This window comes from Ctenopharyngodon idella, chromosome 15 (genome assembly GCF_019924925.1).
Source record: "Ctenopharyngodon idella isolate HZGC_01 chromosome 15, HZGC01, whole genome shotgun sequence".
Classification (NCBI taxonomy): Eukaryota; Metazoa; Chordata; class Actinopteri; order Cypriniformes; family Xenocyprididae; genus Ctenopharyngodon; species Ctenopharyngodon idella.
Genome location: NC_067234.1, coordinates 191,873 through 211,313, shown reverse-complemented (window position 1 = coordinate 211,313; position 19,441 = coordinate 191,873). Strand labels below are relative to the sequence as shown.

General features: G+C 38.1%; 1 protein-coding gene across 3 annotated transcripts in view; it reads left to right on the top strand.

Moving 5' to 3' along the window:
* Window positions 1-19,441, top strand: part of LOC127495656 (dihydropyrimidine dehydrogenase [NADP(+)]) — a 146,399-nt gene that overhangs the window by 56,149 nt on the left and 70,809 nt on the right. For all 3 annotated transcript variants that reach the window (XM_051862599.1, XM_051862600.1, XM_051862601.1), the window contains 3 exons: window positions 6,810-6,917; window positions 7,205-7,374; window positions 10,493-10,703. In XM_051862599.1, coding sequence (XP_051718559.1) covers window positions 6,810-6,917; window positions 7,205-7,374; window positions 10,493-10,703 — 489 coding nt within the window. The remainder of the gene's footprint in view (window positions 1-6,809; window positions 6,918-7,204; window positions 7,375-10,492; window positions 10,704-19,441) is intronic.

Below are 19,441 nucleotides of genomic sequence, written 5' to 3'. Positions count from 1 at the left end.
AACTAATCTTTTAATGCTTCTCAGCTTGTGGCATTTGTGGTTTCTTTATGCAAAAAGAAATGTGTCCGTTGAGTCATTTTGCCTTCTATTTTTATTAAAGTAAGGAAATATTGTGTGCATTGGTGTATTGATTTGATTTGAGAAATTCAAACATTCCTCGAGGGTGACTGTGTACTTTGTGCTTCTTTCTTCTCCTTATAATTAAAAGGAATACGTATCATTTATTATGTTTGAATAAGCACTACTCTTTGGTAGCTAAGCTTCGTTGTTATTGAGACGGGCAAGTCTCAGAACTGCTATGGGATTTCTTTTTCTAATAAAGCAACGGCAATAAGCTGGGAATCATAAAGGAAATGATTACATTTGCGCCTCTGTGATATTTTTTCACCACTTCTCTCATGTTGTCTCTAATGTCAGCCTCTACTGTGATTGACATGCAAATGTGTACCTTTGCCTTTGAGAGAGAGAAATGGTTGAAAAACACAGATAAGGATGTTCCTTTTTGGCCTGTAGAAATAACCAACATGTTCCACGCACACAGTTTTTTGTCATTTTATCGTGTGATAGCCATTACTGAGACGGAGAGCAAACGACATGGCAATCATCAAAATGTACATTTTTGGACTGTCGCCTTGAAAATATTGTTCTCTGTGTACACCCATCACAAAATCATTCACAATGGAGGAAATTAAGCCCAGAATGCTTTAAGGTTAGCGACAGTCATGTGGGTTTATCTGAAGCAGTGAAAAAGATGAATACAGCATCTAAACTAGACCATATGGGTAGGCAGATTGGTCTAGATGTTCGTTTCTAATGAATATGACTCTGAGGAGGTCTTACTAAGGTCAGCGTGTACTGTATATCGTATTGTTGCATTAGTTGAGTTTCTCACAAAAGCTTCTGAAATGCAAGTGTTGCCTAATAAATATAATATTTTCTTAGATTAGAAAACATGTTGCAGAGGGTTTTTAACCTTTAAAGACTCAGGAACCCCCTCATCCAGACTGTCAGCCAACCCAGAGACCCTCAAAATAAAAAGGACAGATTTTCTCAGTAACACTTTATAATGACTTAATTGTAAGTAACATTGCTACATTATGTAATGCTTAAAAGATAATTAGGTTGACATCTAGAAAAAAGTTTATAGTTAGAAATGCCATGTGCATGTACAAATGCTATATATTTTTAGGTATATTCTCTATGGACTTCCTGGAGTGCCTTCGGGGACTCCTGGGGGAAAACTCTGGATTTAAGGCAGTCACTGTCTGTGAAGGATAAAACTGTCTTTTTAACTGCTTTGCATCGTTTTACTGCATATGGCATTAAGGCTGTTGAAGAATGTGGTCCCAGAACTACTTTTTAACTACAGTTGAACTGCAGATAGTATATTGGATATCAATATGTTGTGCTTTTACATTTATAGCAGTAGGCTACTCCAAAAATTGAGCTGGTTACTTTTTATTGTAGTATATTACTTCTCAGTGTTGCTGTTAGTCACTGCCAGTTCAAACTACAACACAAACTTCGATTTATGTCCTCACTGGGGTGCTTGCACTGATCCAAGAACAGTACAAAAAAAACCTTTGTAATCATTACTTGAAAACTCAAAGGTTTTTTTTCATTGATCATGCTGTAAGTACAGTCAGAAGATCACAAAAAAAAAAAAAAAAAGAAGAAAAAAAAAAGAACAGAACAGAAATTTTTTCAAAATCCTAACTTATTTCCAGGTTTAAATTAGTTTTGAATCACAGAAATATCCCATTTAAACCTGTAAATAAACAAAGTTTGGGGGTGTTGAAAATACATATTTATAAAACGTTAGTTCCTGTCCTTGATTCTGATTGGTCAATAGCTTTGTTTTATTCACGATAAAACACGGCTATGACCGCTTCACCCAACAGTTCTGTGTATCACTACACAACACCCTTAGCAACCACTCTTAGCAACGTAAACTGTATGTTCTCAAATTATATTGCTCATTGAAGCTTACTGTATTATGTAGAAGCAGCCTGGTCTCATTGTTAATACGTAGGTATTAATACGTAACTTTCAAAGACACAAAACGTACATTTTTGTACGTTTAGAAAGGTGCTAAAACGTACAATATTTATGTAATTATGGCACTAAAACGTAAAAATACTTACGTTTTACAGCGAAAAAAAACGTAAAATATTTACGAATCTTATCATGTCTTAAAGATATATGTATAATTTCCCTTTTATCGTTTTGTAGATAAATGTAAGATCCCTAAACCCCATCCCGAACCTAAAAACCTACCAATTTTATACAGAATGTTAAAAGAATAAAACATAATGGGCAGAAATGTGTAGGAAAATGACAATTTTAGTAAAAATATAACATTGAAACGATATTTTGAGCCACTAATCCTACACCTACCCCTAAACCTACCCATAACCATTTCTTTAAACTACCTACTAATATAAATAAAAGAGTGACAGACAAACAAGCGTAATCACAATAATTTATTGTTTTTACGAAAATGTCAAAAGTGGTACCAAAAGTAGTTCAAATGATGATGAGTTCCAGTCAGTCTTCTCTGGCGGTAATAGTTTTTTAGGGTACAGAGCAGAATTTAATTTATTAATCCATGAAAATATGATGAATCCGGCTTCTCTCCGTGAAGGCACGACACTCATTTCAAATGTCAATCCACTGAAACACGGCATGTCGCAATCTGTGACGAAGCAGGTGAGAACCAATGAGCGTTTGATATCAGTGCCATAAACCATGTCGTAACACTTCTCGAGGGTGGCGCTACTTTCAAATTTGAATCATAACGATCGCGAGCTTTGACTGTGACGGTCGCTGTTGCTGAGAATCAAAATGAAGATCGATGGATAAAGGGCTGAAATCGGATCTGTTCCTTACAAACATATGGATTCTAAAGATTGGGAGTACAGCGAACAAATAAAATGGATGTGATTTGTGAATTTATGTTGTGTTTTGGTGTATCTTATGGTTGTATTGTCAGTCGCTGCAGGAGAAAACGCTTTCTGTGTCGCACAGCAAACAAACTAAATATTACAAAATGGTTAAACAATTACAGAAAATTTATTCATAAGGTTTTAAATTGTAGTCTTGTTTAACATTATGCAATCCTCCGAAACGAGCAGCACAAGTCACGAACAGAAATGTTATTTCATATTAAGTAGATGAGTAAACTGCTTTCAATAAATTCGACTAAAAACAAAATTAAATCATTAAAGCCACGATTTTAATATTAATACATGGGAATTCATATACATTCATACTTTACGTTACATGATTTACATTTTTATTGCTGTTAATACGTAAGTATTTTTACGTTTTAGTCCTCTAAATACGTCAATGTTGTACGTTTTTGTGTGTATGAAAACGTAAATGTACGTGTGGTAGAACCACAATTTACATAAAAATACACACGTATTCTCATGAGGTCACGTTGGTAGAAGAGTATTGTGAGAAAAAGATCGAGTGAGCGAGTTTATTACCTGCATTCAGATTTAGCATTTTCCTTCAGGTCAGTCCTATGTTCATAATAAAAAATCTGTTTAAATGTCTGCCGCAATATCTTGTCCTTTTAACAGTTAAGGGGTTTTCCATGACTGACAGCGCTAGTCAAAGCATTTGTCAGTTGCGTCTTGTTCCGTGTTAACAACAATTCAATCTTTTCAATATAAAAGTCTTCACTACTGAGTGACACACTCATAAAGACAGCCTTTGCCGCCATCTAATGGCGTAATAATGTAACTTCTGTTGCTGTTCACGGTCAGGGACTGTTTTTTCCAGTGGAAGGAAGGCTTTTAGTTATTTTACTTCATGCATTGATACATATATTTTTTGGCTATAATATTTGTATGGTGTGGTAACCGTTTTATAAAAGCAATAAGGTACTCAAGGCCAGTGCTGTATCATGAATAAGTCATGGCTGAAGGGTGTTGTTAGGCACGACCTGAAGCGGAGGGCCTGCAACCTCTTCAGCCGTGACTTATTACACCATTCACTCAATAGCGAAGACTTTGATATTGAAAAGACTGAATTGAACAAACACTTTATTTTACAGTATGTGCACTTATGTGTAATTACAGTGTACTTACCTAAGAAAGCACTGGGTAACAAAAGGTAACTACTGTACATGGGTTAAGGTTAGGTTCAGGGTTAGTACCTAGTTATTACCCAGTAATTGTAATTACTATAATAAGTACATAGAATGTACATAGGGAACAGGACTGTAAACTAAAGTGCTACCAATATTTCAATTTCATGGTCACTAATCAAATAACCAACTAACCAAGTTTGTGTGTGAACTTTACAAACTTTGTACAGACGGTCAGATGTTTTTCAACTGAAGATATTCTTTGGATCATTCTCAAATAATGCTGGTGAACATTAATGTAGGTGTTATCAGATTTGAATAGAGATTAATGAAATTTTTTGAATAGATCAAAACACCTTCAGGGTTCTGCGCAAGATTTCATTTCTAGAATCACATATACTTCTGTACATACCTCTGCTATAAAACGATTACCAGTCTGTTTATCACAATATTTCTCTTCAGCTACTGCTTGCAGTTGCTTAATGCGTTATAGTAATACAGAAACAGACTATTTAATTTGTGCATAGATTTGATCTGAGAAGTGTCAAATGGTGCTATACAAAACAACTGTTCTTAGCAAAAAGACATTTTTAGACATCTCTAAGCTACACAACTTTGTGACTTTAACCGTTATCCTTATGTTACCTTATATAAAGCGCTGACGTTGTTCAGAACAGACTTTAAATAGCCTATAATAGTAGCAGAGAAGTACAGGCAACATTATGTTTGTACCTAGAGTATCTGTGAACTTACAGTTACCTCCTGCAGTTTGTACATGTTAATCTGTTCTTTGATGCTTTTCCATACAAAGTTTTCATCTGATGCTTCAAGGCACAGAATGGCTTTTCCTTCCCATCACACATGAGGCCTTGGTGTTCATTGTTCAAATCGTGATGATGGGCATAATGAGATAGAGATTGATAGCCTGCATCACGCAGTACATCCTTGGGGTGCGTGCCAGCTTAATAGACAGATTTGAAATGACAGGGGGTTAAGTATCCCTTAGATCCATTTCTGTTTGCCCTTTGTCTTATCGACATATTTCTTAAGGAAGCCGTCTGCCGTTCCTCTAGTTCCTCTAGTAATTTTATGCAACGTGTCTGAGGAGGACATAATTCCAAACAAACTCTATTAGATCATTGAATTATTTTCAGTTGCTGAAGTGTGATTATGCTTAACAGTTACTGTCACTCGTTAATGTTTGTCACAATGTTGATATAAACTGAACAAATCATGGCTTTGCTGAGGTTTTAACATGGGTCGCTTGCCCTACTACAATATGCTAAATGCTCTTTGAATATTAGAGGCGTCATGCACCTATTTATTTATTTTTTTATTTTTATTTTTTTTGAGGGTGCACAAGTAATGTCATGGGTGGTTGCAAAAGAAGGATCTAAATGCAGCAGTTTTCAACATTTATTTTAACAAAACTCAGGACACTGAACAGAACAACCACATAAAACGCAACAATAACGGACCATGAACAGAACAAAACACAGGGCTTAAATAGACCAAACTAATTAATGAAATGAACCACAGGTGTAACTGAATCAGTAACCAAGGCAACAAACATGATAATTAACACAGGCAGGAAAACTAGAACAAAGGAAACATGCACCAAACACAGGAAAACTGAACAAAACCCTGATAAAAAAACAGTTGGTGAACAAGGAGAGATTTTATATGTGGTTCAGTTTTTGTATAACATGTAAGAGTACTAATATAATAATGTATATAATAGAGTATGAATAATATAATATAATATAATATAATATAATATAATATAATATAATATAATATAATAATCTGGACTGAGAAGCTAGGATAGGCTCCAGCATCCTAACAGTGGACAAACAGTTTGGGAGATGGATGGAATTAATTCATATTTTTTATATACAAAAATATAATATAAATAATTTATTTATTAGGAATGCTAAATTGGCACTGAACTTGACAGTGTCACAAAGTGGCTGTAAAAGTGCGCATAAAGACGAGGGATTAAACGAAAACAGACTTTATTAAATCCGCAACAGAAAACTCAGGAGATTGCAGGGGAAAACATAGATACATACATAATACAATGAACTGAGATTTTAACGGGTTAGTAATTAATGACAGAATTTTCATTTTTGGTGGAACTAACCCTTTAAATACACAAGGAGTAGTAATCAAGCAAACTAGTAATCAAGTAAGCTAGCAACCAAGGAAACTAACTATGAACACAAGCAACCGGGAACTGAGCAAACAGAGTGAAAACGAAAACAAAACAGAACATAACAGTATATACACATCACAGACAGCAAGTGACCACCATGCATTTTTTATTCTGATAATACTTAGCTCATTTTATTGAGTAAAAAGTGACGCGAAGTTAGGTAGATTATGATCAATTCAATTTAAAGCAAATTATCTGCAGAAATTAAATTTAGACATGTTTAGAATAGACAATTTAGGCCACCGAATTTTAGACAAACGTCATTTATGCAACTTAATTCAAAATTTTAAAATGCACATTGCTTCCAATGTTGTTATAATGTGAAGCATTAAAGCAAACACAAGCCTAATGGGGGTGCAAAAGACTTTGTAATGATGAATATAACCGTACACTCACTTAAAAGTTTATTTTTACCAATGTTTCAGTAACAAGCCTTTGTTTCCTCCAAGTGTATTTATCATAACACACAATTTTTCTCTTTTTTTTCATGCTGCACAGGTCTTCCACAAGCAAACAGGGACAGGATATTTGAAGGCTTGACCACAGAACAGGGATTCTACACATCAAAGGATTTCCTTCCTTTGGTTGCAAAGGCCAGTAAAACAGGTACCAACGAGAGAGAAAAAAAAATGTTAATTTGGAATTACTGTATACTGGCTACCAGTTGCCGTCCTTTCACAGTAATTTTATTTTCACATGTTCTTTTGTAACAGTATTACACTTACTGGGAGAAAGTACATAACAGCTCCTGAAGAGTTTTCATTTGTGGCATTCACTGGTCAAACTGTTAGAGTCAACTGGTATTTGATATTGGTTAAGTCTTTATGCACTGAATTTTACTTACAATTTGTGTTATTTGTTGTGTCTTTTTCTGTGGTGCGTGTTTTTTGCAGGCATGTGTAATTGCCGTTTGCAGCTGCCAAAGCTGCATGGGAATGTGATAGTCCTGGGCGCAGGAGACACAGCGTTTGACTGCGCCACCTCTGCTCTCCGCTGTGGAGCTCGACGAGTCTTTGTGGTCTTTAGAAAGGGCTTTACCAACATTCGTGCTGTTCCAGAAGAGGTAAAAAAAGCACCAGCAGCAGCAGCACCTGCCGCCAGTGATAAATTCCTATTGAAGGAACAGCTGTCCTTAAGAAGACATTTTCTCTTTTTGTCCTCTTAAATTACATTTTGTGTGGATTTTGACATGTTCTTTTAGACGTTTTTTGTTGTTGTTGTTGTTGTTGTTGAGGTTGTTGTTTCACAAGAATTTAGGCAACTCTCTCTCTATCTCTACTGCTGACTGAGATGACAAGTAGATAGACAGACAGATTACTGTGTACCTCTACAGAAAGAAATCTTCTTCTGTCTGAGTATTTCTCAATCTCCTTTGCTCCTTTGATAATTCCAATAATTTTTTAAAATGCAAAATCTAGTCTGTGCAGCCTTAACAAAATTGATTTGAAACTTGTATTATTATTATTATTTTGGTGCTGCTCATGGACAGAAATATCACAGTTCACCTTCAAAATTATCTTGTGCTGCACCAGACTGCTTAAAACCCTAAAATAATAAAAATGATTCCCAAATGTATGTAATGTATTCAAGGGAGTGTAAAAAAAATTAGTGCCTTTCTCCTAGAATTCAACTGAGAACATAGCCCAGTTTCGAAAGCCATTGTTTCATTTATTACTGATATTTTGCAAAATTCTATCTGTGATGTGGAATAGTTACATTAAATATTAATCATTTCAAATGGAACCATATCAAAGTTAACACAGCTAGCCGTAGATTACACAACAGACAGTCAGAATAAAAGCAATAAAAGTCAGCTGAGAAAAACTGAATGGCCTCACTTAATGGAATAAGCTGACAGTAAAAAGATTCAGAGTTAAATATCTATGATAACTGAAATCTAGTGTAAAATCTGGAATGGTATGAGCTGGAGTTAAACATGGATCTTTGTCTGTGAATGAGAGGTCTGAGATAAAAATAAACATGTGAAATCATGATTAGATAGCACACAGGACTATGTTAAAGGCACCGAAGACTTACGTTTTTAAAACAGTTAATTATCACATTACACAAAATTAAATTATTGTTTCAGGTACAAACAACTAAAATAATATACGGTAAACGTATGTTCAGAATGCATATAAATGCACTGTAATGCATTAAGTGTACTTTAATGCATTAGGGTAACAATTACAATTTATATGTCTATATTGTATCTAGTGTCTATGTTAGGTTGGCTCAAACACAATAAACTAGAAGATGAAGTTTTTATTATTATTATTATTAGACTTTCCAACCTCAGGTAAAAACCTTGGAGTAAACGCAGTTGAAAAAGAAAAAGTAAAAGAAAAAAAGTGAGAGAACTTTCTGTAAAGGTGACCATGTTGAGCTGTTATAATGGGCAGCACTTTATATAATAAGATTTATTTTTCTGTGGAGCTTTTTAACAAAGTAATTAAGACATATTCTTTTCTCAATGACAACTGTTGCAACGCTGCCATGGCAACAGTGTCAAGAAAGTTAAACTTAGAAATGTGTAACTACAGAAACTATTAGATCTGCCTTTGCTGTGCGAACGTTCAAATAGGGGTGTGCTAAAGCACCATGGCCATAAATTAAGCCTCTTCATAATGGAGGAATTTTTATGAAAGGTGTTAGTTTTATTTCTTCTCTCAGTCCATGTACATTTAAGGAATTTAGCAGACGCTTTTATCCAGAATTACTTACAAAAAGTGTTTTAGCTTGACATATGATACCATTGTGATCAACAGATGGTAAGCATGCAGTTTAGAATATTATCAACTAGGAAAAAAAATATTTGTGTACAGATACAAATAAATGCTTACTGGTACAAATAAAGCTAATATAGATACAATAAAACCTAGTGCAAATAAACAAGCCAGTTCAAGGTTTCTTTTTAAAATAATTCAATAAGTATTTTTTTTATTTATTTAAGCTAGGGTGGTTTTTAGATAGGATGCACAGAAGCTTGTTTTTTGATAAATGTAGCTTCTGAAGACATCCGTTCATCTAGGTAGAAATGTTAGACATGAGTTGATTTGTGAGGTACTTGGTTATCAGAGGGTGGGAAAGTGAGAAATAATTGATTATCAGCTCAATAAGAATGACAGATGAAGACAGGAGAGGTGATAACTACAAAACCATTTGGTGTAAAGGGAGAACAGAATTGGTCTGAGTACTAAACCCTGTGGAACTCCAATGGGTGTGGAGATGAAGTGTATCCTTTCCATTATATCTAGTAGGTTCTTTTCTGAAGGTACGATGAGAACAATGTGAGTGCAGACCCTGTAATTCAGTCACTGTGATTAGGGCCATTTTTGTGGAGTGTGCCATTTTAAATCTAATTTTCATCAATTAAGTTGTTCTTGCAGGTGTAGTCTGAGATACGTTTGAACACAGCACACTCCATGTGGTTCTGCAGTGGTTTTGCTACATTGGTTTATTTAATTTAATTTATTTTTTTTCCACTGCTGTTCATTATCCTATCAGAACAGATTTGTCACCCATTTTTTGGTCACTACCCACCAGCTGAGAACCACTGCTCTTCATTGCTGAGGAAGGGCAGTAAAGATCTGCATAACTTGTCAGATGTCCATGACTACAAGCCAATGTGAAGATGACCAGAAGTTGGGGAGGTCAGGTGAAGGTAGAGGTGATGAATAAGAGTGTTAAGATGGAAAAAAGCAGGTTCGAAAAGGGGGTCAACAGTGCATGTGGAAGGGTTGTTGTAGTCTAAGTGCTTTCGAACCTGGCAAATGGTTTATACTGGAGTGTTTTATTGGAATAGGTTCTTAAGAGTAAAGAAATGATGCACTGGTACAGATATCAGAAGATACGGTGGGAGAAGCTGGAGGGTTAAGTGGTTAGCAGAAGATACAGAAATGCTTTGTAGATGATTTTAGGCTGTTTTCACTAGGAGGTTTGGGTCTCCAAAAAGTAAATGGCACAGTACAGTAAAACGGGTGATGCTGTCTGTAAGCAGAAAGATGTTCAGGTCTTCTGTGAAGTTTTCTGGGAGTCCTGGTTATAGCCAATACTTCAACTTCACTATCATGACCGTTTTTTTAAAGATGAATGCATTTAGTTCTCTTCACTCTGTTATCAAGCATTCACTTGTTCACAATTAGAATCACATGCTTCTCATTTGATTTCTGTTTTTTAAGATGGAGGTGGCCAAAGAGGAAAAGTGTGAGTTCCTGCCATTCCTGTCCCCTCGTAAGGTAATTAAGAAAGATGGGCATGTCGTAGGCCTGCGTTTCTGCCGCACAGAGCAGCGGGATGATGGCACCTGGATTGTGGATGAGGAGCAAATTGTCCACCTGAAAGCAGACTTCATCATCAGCGCCTTTGGCTCCATGCTGAACGATCCAGCAGGTGAGCCTCAGAAAGGACGATTGCTGTAGCTGGTTTTAATGAGCTTACATTTATATGAGTTTATTATTGTTTTCATCTCCTTTTTGAAGCTAAATATGTTGTATGTTGTAAGAAACAATAGTTTTATTTCCCATCATCCCAAATGTATTTGTTTACCAGGCAATGTAGTTTGAAGGTACCCAAATGAACGATTCCATTACTTATTATTTTGTGCTGCACACCGGGCACACCGGGTTAGAAACAGTTTCTTCTATAGTTTAAAAGAGCACATGTTGGTGTACCTGTGGTCCATGTGAAAGATTTCCCCAGCGAGCCATCACAGAATGCAGACTGTTCCCTCGTCAATAAGCATTCAGCACCGCCCCACTTATCTTTCCTTAGCAGATTTTAGTAGCCACAGTGTGATAACCATCACTCTGAGGGAGAGGCAGGAGATGATAAGACCCTCAAAACGAGAGCCTTGTTTCATTATGGGAATCCTTTATCAATCCACCATCACACATACAACCTTATTTCAGCAGATTAGCCAAAAACATCAACCACACATTCACATATTATGTCTGGATCACACATTTTGTGCTTCTTGACTATATATATTGTAATTTTATATAATTTTCCATTAGGCCTTTTTGTTTTAAAAATGCTATTAAATATATATATATTTTACAGTTGTTTTTCCTTTATAAATTAAATGACATAATAATTTGAATGAAAAATAAAATTGAAAAATTACCATAAATTTCAGAATGTCTTAGTATCTGGTTTGTCCCCCTTTTGCTTTACTAATCCAAAGACTTGCAACGGAAGAACATCTGATCGTCAATACAAAGAGACATGATCACTGTCACAAATTTACTTATTTGATGTGTGATCTATAAATAGGGCAGAATCTTAAATATTTAATGTTCATTTGCTTTATATTTTTTAAGAGCCTAAAACTTTTTATTTCAAGGTTTAAATTAGATTTTAATCCCAGATGTGGCCTTAGACTTTTGTACACCACTGTATATCATTGTGTTTATTTGTCAGCACACATTCATCCAGCTATTTTTCACCTCCTCATGTTTTTACTTAGTGTTTTGTTGTCCCAGTGTTGTTGCTCTCTAGCGAACCTGTCATCCATCCTAAACACTGTAATGTCTCTGAGCGGAGAGACGTTTCATCACCAGCTCGAAGCTCAGAGATAGCAAGCTTATAAATGCCACTCACTCCCCGCACCTTGGCCAAGATATGAATTACTTATCCACTTCAATGGCCGGCGGAGTCGACAGAAGAGGGTTGCGTTGCAGTGTTACAGAAAAGCTGAGATAGCGAGAAATTCACCCCCTGCAATCTTGGGTGGGCAGGCTGGTCGATGATTAGGTCACCACTGGCCAGCGGGATGAGCAGCTGACTGGCTACTTTTACCACTGTGGACCCCATGAAGCATGACGTTGTCTGTATTCAGACCCCTAGGTCTCAGAGCAATGCAGTTTTGAGACATACTCACAATTATGTAGTTCACCAAAAAATTAAATTCTGTCATAATTTTTACCCTTATTTGTTAAAAATATATTGTGGAACACAAAAGGTGAAATTTTGAAGAATCAAGACCAGTGTTGTTATCGTCAACTAAAGCTAAAACTATTAAATATTTTTTTTATAAACTATTTTTTTTTTGTTAATTGAAATAAAGCTGAAATAAAATAAAATAAAACTATTTAATGAAAAATTTAACTTAAACTGGAAATGTTGGCTTTGCAACTAACATAAATAAAATAAGTTGAAGTACTAAAATTACTAAGACTAAAACTGAAATAAAATAAAGTTAAATAGTAATATAAAAAATATTAAAAAATAAATAAATAAATAAATAAAATAAAAACTCATTCAAACTATTAACAAATAGTATATAAATATTACTAAAACAACACTGGCACATACTGAAATTTCAGTCATTATTCACAAATAATTTTTCCCCTACAGTGAACTGTTAACTTGAGATATGCAGATCAGTGAGTCAGTGAACTAAGCTTGAAAACTCGTTTAACTGGATTGGTCCTATTTGTAAATGATTTGTTCTGTTCGATGAGTGAACTGAACCGAATCAACCAGCTCAGTTGAAAATAATAATTTGTACACAAATTGGTTGGATCGAGTTCGATGCTGAGTTGGTGGCCATGCTTGCCTGGGCCGCTGCGAACATCGGGCTGGAGTGAAATTCTTCACACTGTCCCGAGCGTTCGCGGTTGGATGATTGGTATCTGGGCCCCAGTGCTTTTCTTCCTTGAAGTGCTGGCGATGTCGTGGAGGGCACCTTTTACTGCTGGTCCCACTTTGTAGGTTCTTCCATCCTCACTACCCTCGACGGTGGGGGAGGTACATGGAGGTTCCTCATGGAGGTGGATTGTGCGATTGCAGTGCATTTATGTCCACAAAATATGCTGGACAGGCTGCTTCCGCCTTGCATGCCATGGGCATCCTGCAGGTCCATCAGGCCAATATCATCTGCAGGTAGTCATGAGCCAGGATTGATGTAGGAAGTGCGTTCGGCGACCAACTTTACCAACAGGATTGTTTCGCAGCAAAAGACCTGAAGGATGCATACTTACATGTCTCGATTTTGCCTTGACACATACCGTTTCTTTGGTTTGCTTTTGAGGGTCAGGCATACTAGTACATACCTCCCTTTCGGGCTGTCCCTGTCACCTTGCGTTTTCATGAAGGTCGCAGAGGCTGCCCTTGCACCGTTAAAGGAAATGGGCATTCACATTCTCAACTTTCTCAGTGACTGGCTGATCCTAGCTCACTCTCGAGGTTTGTTGTGTGCACTCTGGGATCTGGTGCTCAGACACCTCAGACGTTTTGGGCTTCAGGACAACTGGGAAAAGAGCAAGCTCTCCCCAATGCAGAGCATCTCCTTTCTCGGGATGGAGTTGGACTCAGTCACTATGACGCGTCTCACGAAGGAGTGTTCTCTCCCTGGAGACATTCAGGGGAAAAACAGCAGTTCCACTGAAACAATTTCGGATGCTCCTGGAGAATATGGTGTCCTCTGCGGTGGTTATGCCACTTGGGTTGATGCATATGAGACCGCTTCAGCATTGGCTACAGACTTGAGTCCCGAGATGGGCATGCCGCAGCGGCACACATTGCGTGGCCATCAGGGAGGTTTGTTGTCACTTATTCAGCCCTTGGACAGACCTTGCATTTCTACGGGCAGGGGTTCCCCTAGAACAAGTGTCCAGGTGTGTTGTTGTCACAACAGACACATCCAAGACTGGCTGGAGTGCTGTGTGCAACAGGCACACTGCGTCAGGCTTGTGGACAGGACCTCAGCTGCAGTGGCACATCAACTGCCTCGAGTTGCTGGTGATATTGCTGGCCCTGTGGAGGTTTCATATGTTGATCTAGACGGACAACATGTCAGCAATCTGAAGTGGCTGCAGGCCACTCAAATCCCAGGTGAACTCGATCGTGCAGTGGATGCGCTCTCACAATGAGTGACACTTCAGGGGAAGTGGAGATTCCATCCCCAGGCGGTCCAGCTGATTTGGAGTTGATTTGGCAAAGCGCAGGTAGACCTGTTCGCTTCCCCAGAATCCTCCCATTGCCCGCTGTAGTATTCCCTGATCGAGGCCCCCCTTGTCAAGGACGTGCTGGCACACAGCTGGCCCTGGGGCCTACATAAATATGCATTTTCCCCAGTTTGCACAGACATTGTGCAGAGTCAGGGAGGATGGATAACAGGTCTTGTTGGTTGCGCCATACTGGTCCACCCAGACTCATGCTCCTTGTTATAGACTTAAAGTGGAGTCTGTTCGCGAACTGGTGTTCTTCTCGAGGGGAAGACCCACAGAGATGCACAGTTGGGTCAGTGCTTTCCTTCCTTGGCTGGCTGTCCCCTTCCACCTTGAAAGTGCATGTGGCCGCTATAGTAGCACATCATGCAACAGTGGATGGTAAGACTTTAGAGAAGTGGCACATCATGAAGCAGTGAAGCAGTGGATGGTAACACTTTAGGGAAGCATGACCTGATCATCAGATTCCTCAGAGGCACCAGGAGGTTGAATCCTCCTAGGCCACACCTTATTCCCTCATAGGATCTCTCTGTGGTCTCGCTAGGCCTATAGAGAGCTCCTTTTGAGCCACTGGAGTCAGTTGAGCTTAGATCCCTCTCATTGAAGACAGTGGAACCCTCATCAAGAGGGTTGGGGACCTCCAGGTGTTCTCTGTCAGCGAAATGTGCCTTGAGTTCGGTCCGGCATTCCCCAAATGATTTTGAGACCCTGGCCGGGCTACGTACCCAAAGTTCCTACTACTTCCAAGTAGTGAACTTTCAAGCGCTGCCTCGGGATGAGGCAGACCCAGCCTTGTCGTTGCTGTGTCCAGTATGCACCTTGTGTGTTTACTTAGACCACATGCAGAGCTTCAGAACTCTAAGCAGCACTTTTTTGGGGGGGGGGGGGGGGGGGGCAGCAGAAGGGGAAGGCTGTCTCCAAATAGAGGATGGCCCACTGGATTGCAGATGCTATTGCCTTGACATACCAGGCCCAAGGCCTGCCGTGCCCTTTTAGGAGTGCATGCACACTCCACGAGAAGTGTTGCATCCTCCTAGGCTCTTGCAAACTGTACCTCTCTAACAGACATCTATAGAGCAGCAGGCTGGGCTACACCCAATACCTTCAAGCCAATTTCATCCTGTGTACTACTGGGTACGAACAGGTAAGTTACAGGCAACAGGCCATGTTTACCGCTTGTACATAATGCCTTTTCTCTCCCTTAGGTAATAACCTGCACTTTTTTTGTCCATGTGAGCTAAGTGTTCCATATGTAGCGATTCCCTGACGGTAATCCCATATGAGATATTTTCCATGACACGGATTCCCTGACGGTAAACCTGTATCTTTCTGTGCCGCCAGTCACTATGCTTGTAGAAGGTAGGACCTATTGAGGAGACTTCTTTCCATGTGTGGTACTTCTTGGTTGGTAAGTCCATGTGATATATTCTCCACATGTTAACATCCCTTTGGGCAGAATGTTGTCTCCAAAGTGTTCCTTTCTGTATGGAAAAAGAAATGCTTCTCCAGCGCTTCCTCGGGTCCGCACAGCTGTGAATTAAAAAAAGAGAAAAGGTCCAAAGACTGGCTTAGTACAGTACTTCCCATGGTAAGTACTGTCCTCTCTGTCCCAGTGCGGTACATAGGACTACATGGCTTAAGTGGGGCATTCGGTAGATTACAATGTTGTTACCAGGCACATGGGAGCTTGCCGACATCTGCACCGCCAAAACCTCGTAACATGGTTCAGTTGTTGTGGCGTTTTTCCCAGGGGAGCCCTAGTGTCAGTCATCAACACCACATCGTAATGACTGACAGATAGGGAACATCTCGGTTACTATTGTAACCTCCATTCCCTGATGGAGAGAACGATTCGTGGTGTCCCTCCTGCCACAACGTTGAACTGTCCATGGATATTTCTAGGACACTGTCTCAGCTCCTCAGCACAAACCCGAATGAGGATGCACGCCGGCTCCTTTTAGACCCATATGTCTGGGTGAGCGACGTGTACAAGTTCCACTCGCCAACCAATTTTCATTGGCCTTTCCTCAAAGTATCAGAGGTGATTAGGGCTCCCAAGTAACAGTAATTGCAATAGTCTTTTCTTCCCTATTGTCACGTATATCTGATTAAAACGGCTTCTCGAACAAGAAAAAAAAAAATGTTGGGCAGGACTTCATTTTGTCCATCGGGAATTGATTGGATGGTTGTGGTTTGCTATTGCTCTGATCTCATGTGAGGGACAGGTTATCCCTCGTGCCAGTAAACACATCATCAGAATATGGAAGAGATGTTGCTGCAAGAGGGAGGGGTAGTTATTTTGATTAAAGATTACCAGGGCACATGAATTAAAAAAAAAAAAAAAAAGATATGCACACATAAATCATTTACGATAAGCACTTCAATATTACATAAAAAAAATAAGAATTGTCAATTTTGATTTTATGGCGACTTTAATATATTTCCATTTTTTTTTAGTACTGCATCCTGCATTCTCCCTTTTGCCCATCCAAAGTGGCTTTGTCTCCTCTAAGCTGTTGCATTTCTTCATGCCAGCATCTCTCCTGCCTGTATTTCACACAGCATTCCATCTTCTAATGGAGCTTAGCAATGAGCAGTTGTATGAGAAGTTTCTCTGGAGAGTACTACTGGATTCTGAGAGGAGGCCATTTCATTTAAGGGGAAGATCTCAGGAGTCTCTTAGATTTGTCACACTCCACAGCCCGCATGTGTGTGCATGAGACAGAGAGGGGGGGTGGGGGAAGAGGGAAACAAACAGGAGGGTGTGAGGATGTTTTTTTTTTTTTTGCTGAAAGTGATGAGGCCGGCAGTCTTCATGATCACTGGAGCGTCAGGCGAGGAGAGCTGACGGAGGGACTAGGGGATTGGTCTCAAAAAAAAAGGAAAGGGAAAATATACTCCACAATAACAGCCACAGCAAAAGCATCAACAGGGCCGTCAGGGTTACAAATTCCTTTGCTTGTCTCATGCAGGAATCCGGAGGGACTGTCATTTCTTCTTCCATCAAAGACATGTCTTCATTTTTTAGCTTAAACAATATCTAGCAGTCACTAAGTGAACAGTTATGTGTCCTCAGTGGCACCAAAAAGTATTTGGACACTTATAGAGACCATACATTCAAAATCAAAGTTTTGTGGCTTTGTATTTGTGTCTACTAGCTGTATATTATATAGAGTTATTTTTGGGGAAAATGGACCAAAAAATTGATGACTCATCCTTCACAGATTTTTGTTCAATCAAAAGCTCTTTAGAATGAGAATGTCCCTCCCCCAATAGAGTGCAACAGTGACTGCCATCTTTTTAGCGGTCTTGGTTCCAGAAGTATTTTTCCCATTCATTTTGATTTAAAAAAAGTCTTTAATAAAGCATCAAAAGTCATGAACTTAACCAACCAGCTACGAGGTGAATAACAACATGACAAGTTTGATTTAAAGAAAGAAAGTAATTGAAAATAAAAAAAATTAAAAAAAAAAACACAAAGGTACAAGACAGTGTACTTAACTGCTTTAATGAGGGAAAGAACTACAATCCTACGAAGCATTGCGAATGACATAATCGACTTAAAATGAAAAGAAATATAAAACTATTGATTTAAAGCTGCAGTCCGTAACTTTTTTTTGTTTTTTGAGCAAGTACATAACCAGCCAGTGTTCAAAACTATCTCCTTACCTTAGCCCGATTCACAATGGTAAGCATGTAATAATGTTTTCTAATCTAGCGTTTTCTCACAGCAGCCGGAATAATTAAACTTATCATTTTGATGGCGGATTGTATGGTATAACAAATGGACAATTAGAGATTAGACTGTACAGAAATTGAAATCTACAGGTAATGCTAATACACACTAAATACACATAGTCACGCAATGCTGATGTTGTTAACATTAACAATTTGAGAACAAAGTATAACAATAATAATTTGCATGGTTTGATGTGATATGAGCTAAGCGATCGTTGGATTTAATCACCATTGGTAGTGAGATTTATTGTAATATTTATTTTCTCAGTTGGTCAGAACAAAAGTGGCAGATTTGTTACTTGTTCAGATGACATTTTCTAGAGAAAATTCTTATTTTGGTCATACTTCCGGTGACTGACGGCCACGCATTCTCCTCAAAACATTAGATTCATCCGTGCTGAGGTGCTGTGCCAATGCACAACCCATGTAAAGATGATAATTCCGGAAATAACTGCAGGTTTCGAAAAGAGATGGTGACAAAGAGGCAAAACTTATGCACTGCAGCTTTAAAGTTGTTGATTATGTGTATAGAAACAATATCTATTAAGTTTATTGAAAAATATGCATACTGTATGTACACTAATATTAAAGTAGTTTGAGAGCGTAGACCGACTCTATTACTGTACATCAGTCACAGTGCTTCATGGGAGTGGATGGGGACTAATGTGTTTTTCTGACACAATTTGTTGCGATTTGTTGCACAGTTCTCTGATTGATAGAAATTTCTCTGCAGACTCATGGGTAATGAAGTTTTTCACCTGGAATTCTGCTGTTAAAAAAAATAAGCATAAATAACCTCACAGCTTACAGTTTGTCTTTAAAGTTTATAAGTTATCTTTTAAAATTCCCCTATGGAGAAAATGAATGGGATTTTTTACTTCCGGAACTCGACTGTTGCCCTCTACTACCTGCAGCTGACTAGCGAATAGCAAATCATTATTCATGCATGTGTAACTAGCCTATTGACTATTAAAAAAAAGAAAAAAAAAGAAGGAATTATATTTTTCGTTATGTTCCATCCAAATGATCTATCTTAATATGAAATATGTCAGCAAATAAAAAAAAATTGCGTTTGACAACAAAATATTAGAACAAATGCCATTTATTTGAAAGACAACAGTTAAATTTTTTTAGCAAAACATTAAAAAAATAAGTTTGTTATGTTATAAATGACAATTTTTTTAAATGATTAAATTAAGACTAAAAGTATTATCTGGTTGTTGAACATAACTTAGTGGAATTTGCACATGTGAACTACACATGTTTTCTCTGCAAGGACACCTGTGTGACCGTGAAGAGAAATAACTACATACATCCATTAAAAAGACCTTGGATGTGCCTGAAAGCTGAAAAATGCATTGTACGTAGGTTGGAAAGCAACAAGACACATTTGAATCCAGTGTTTTTGTAACAAAACACTGTCTACCAAAGTGCCGTCAT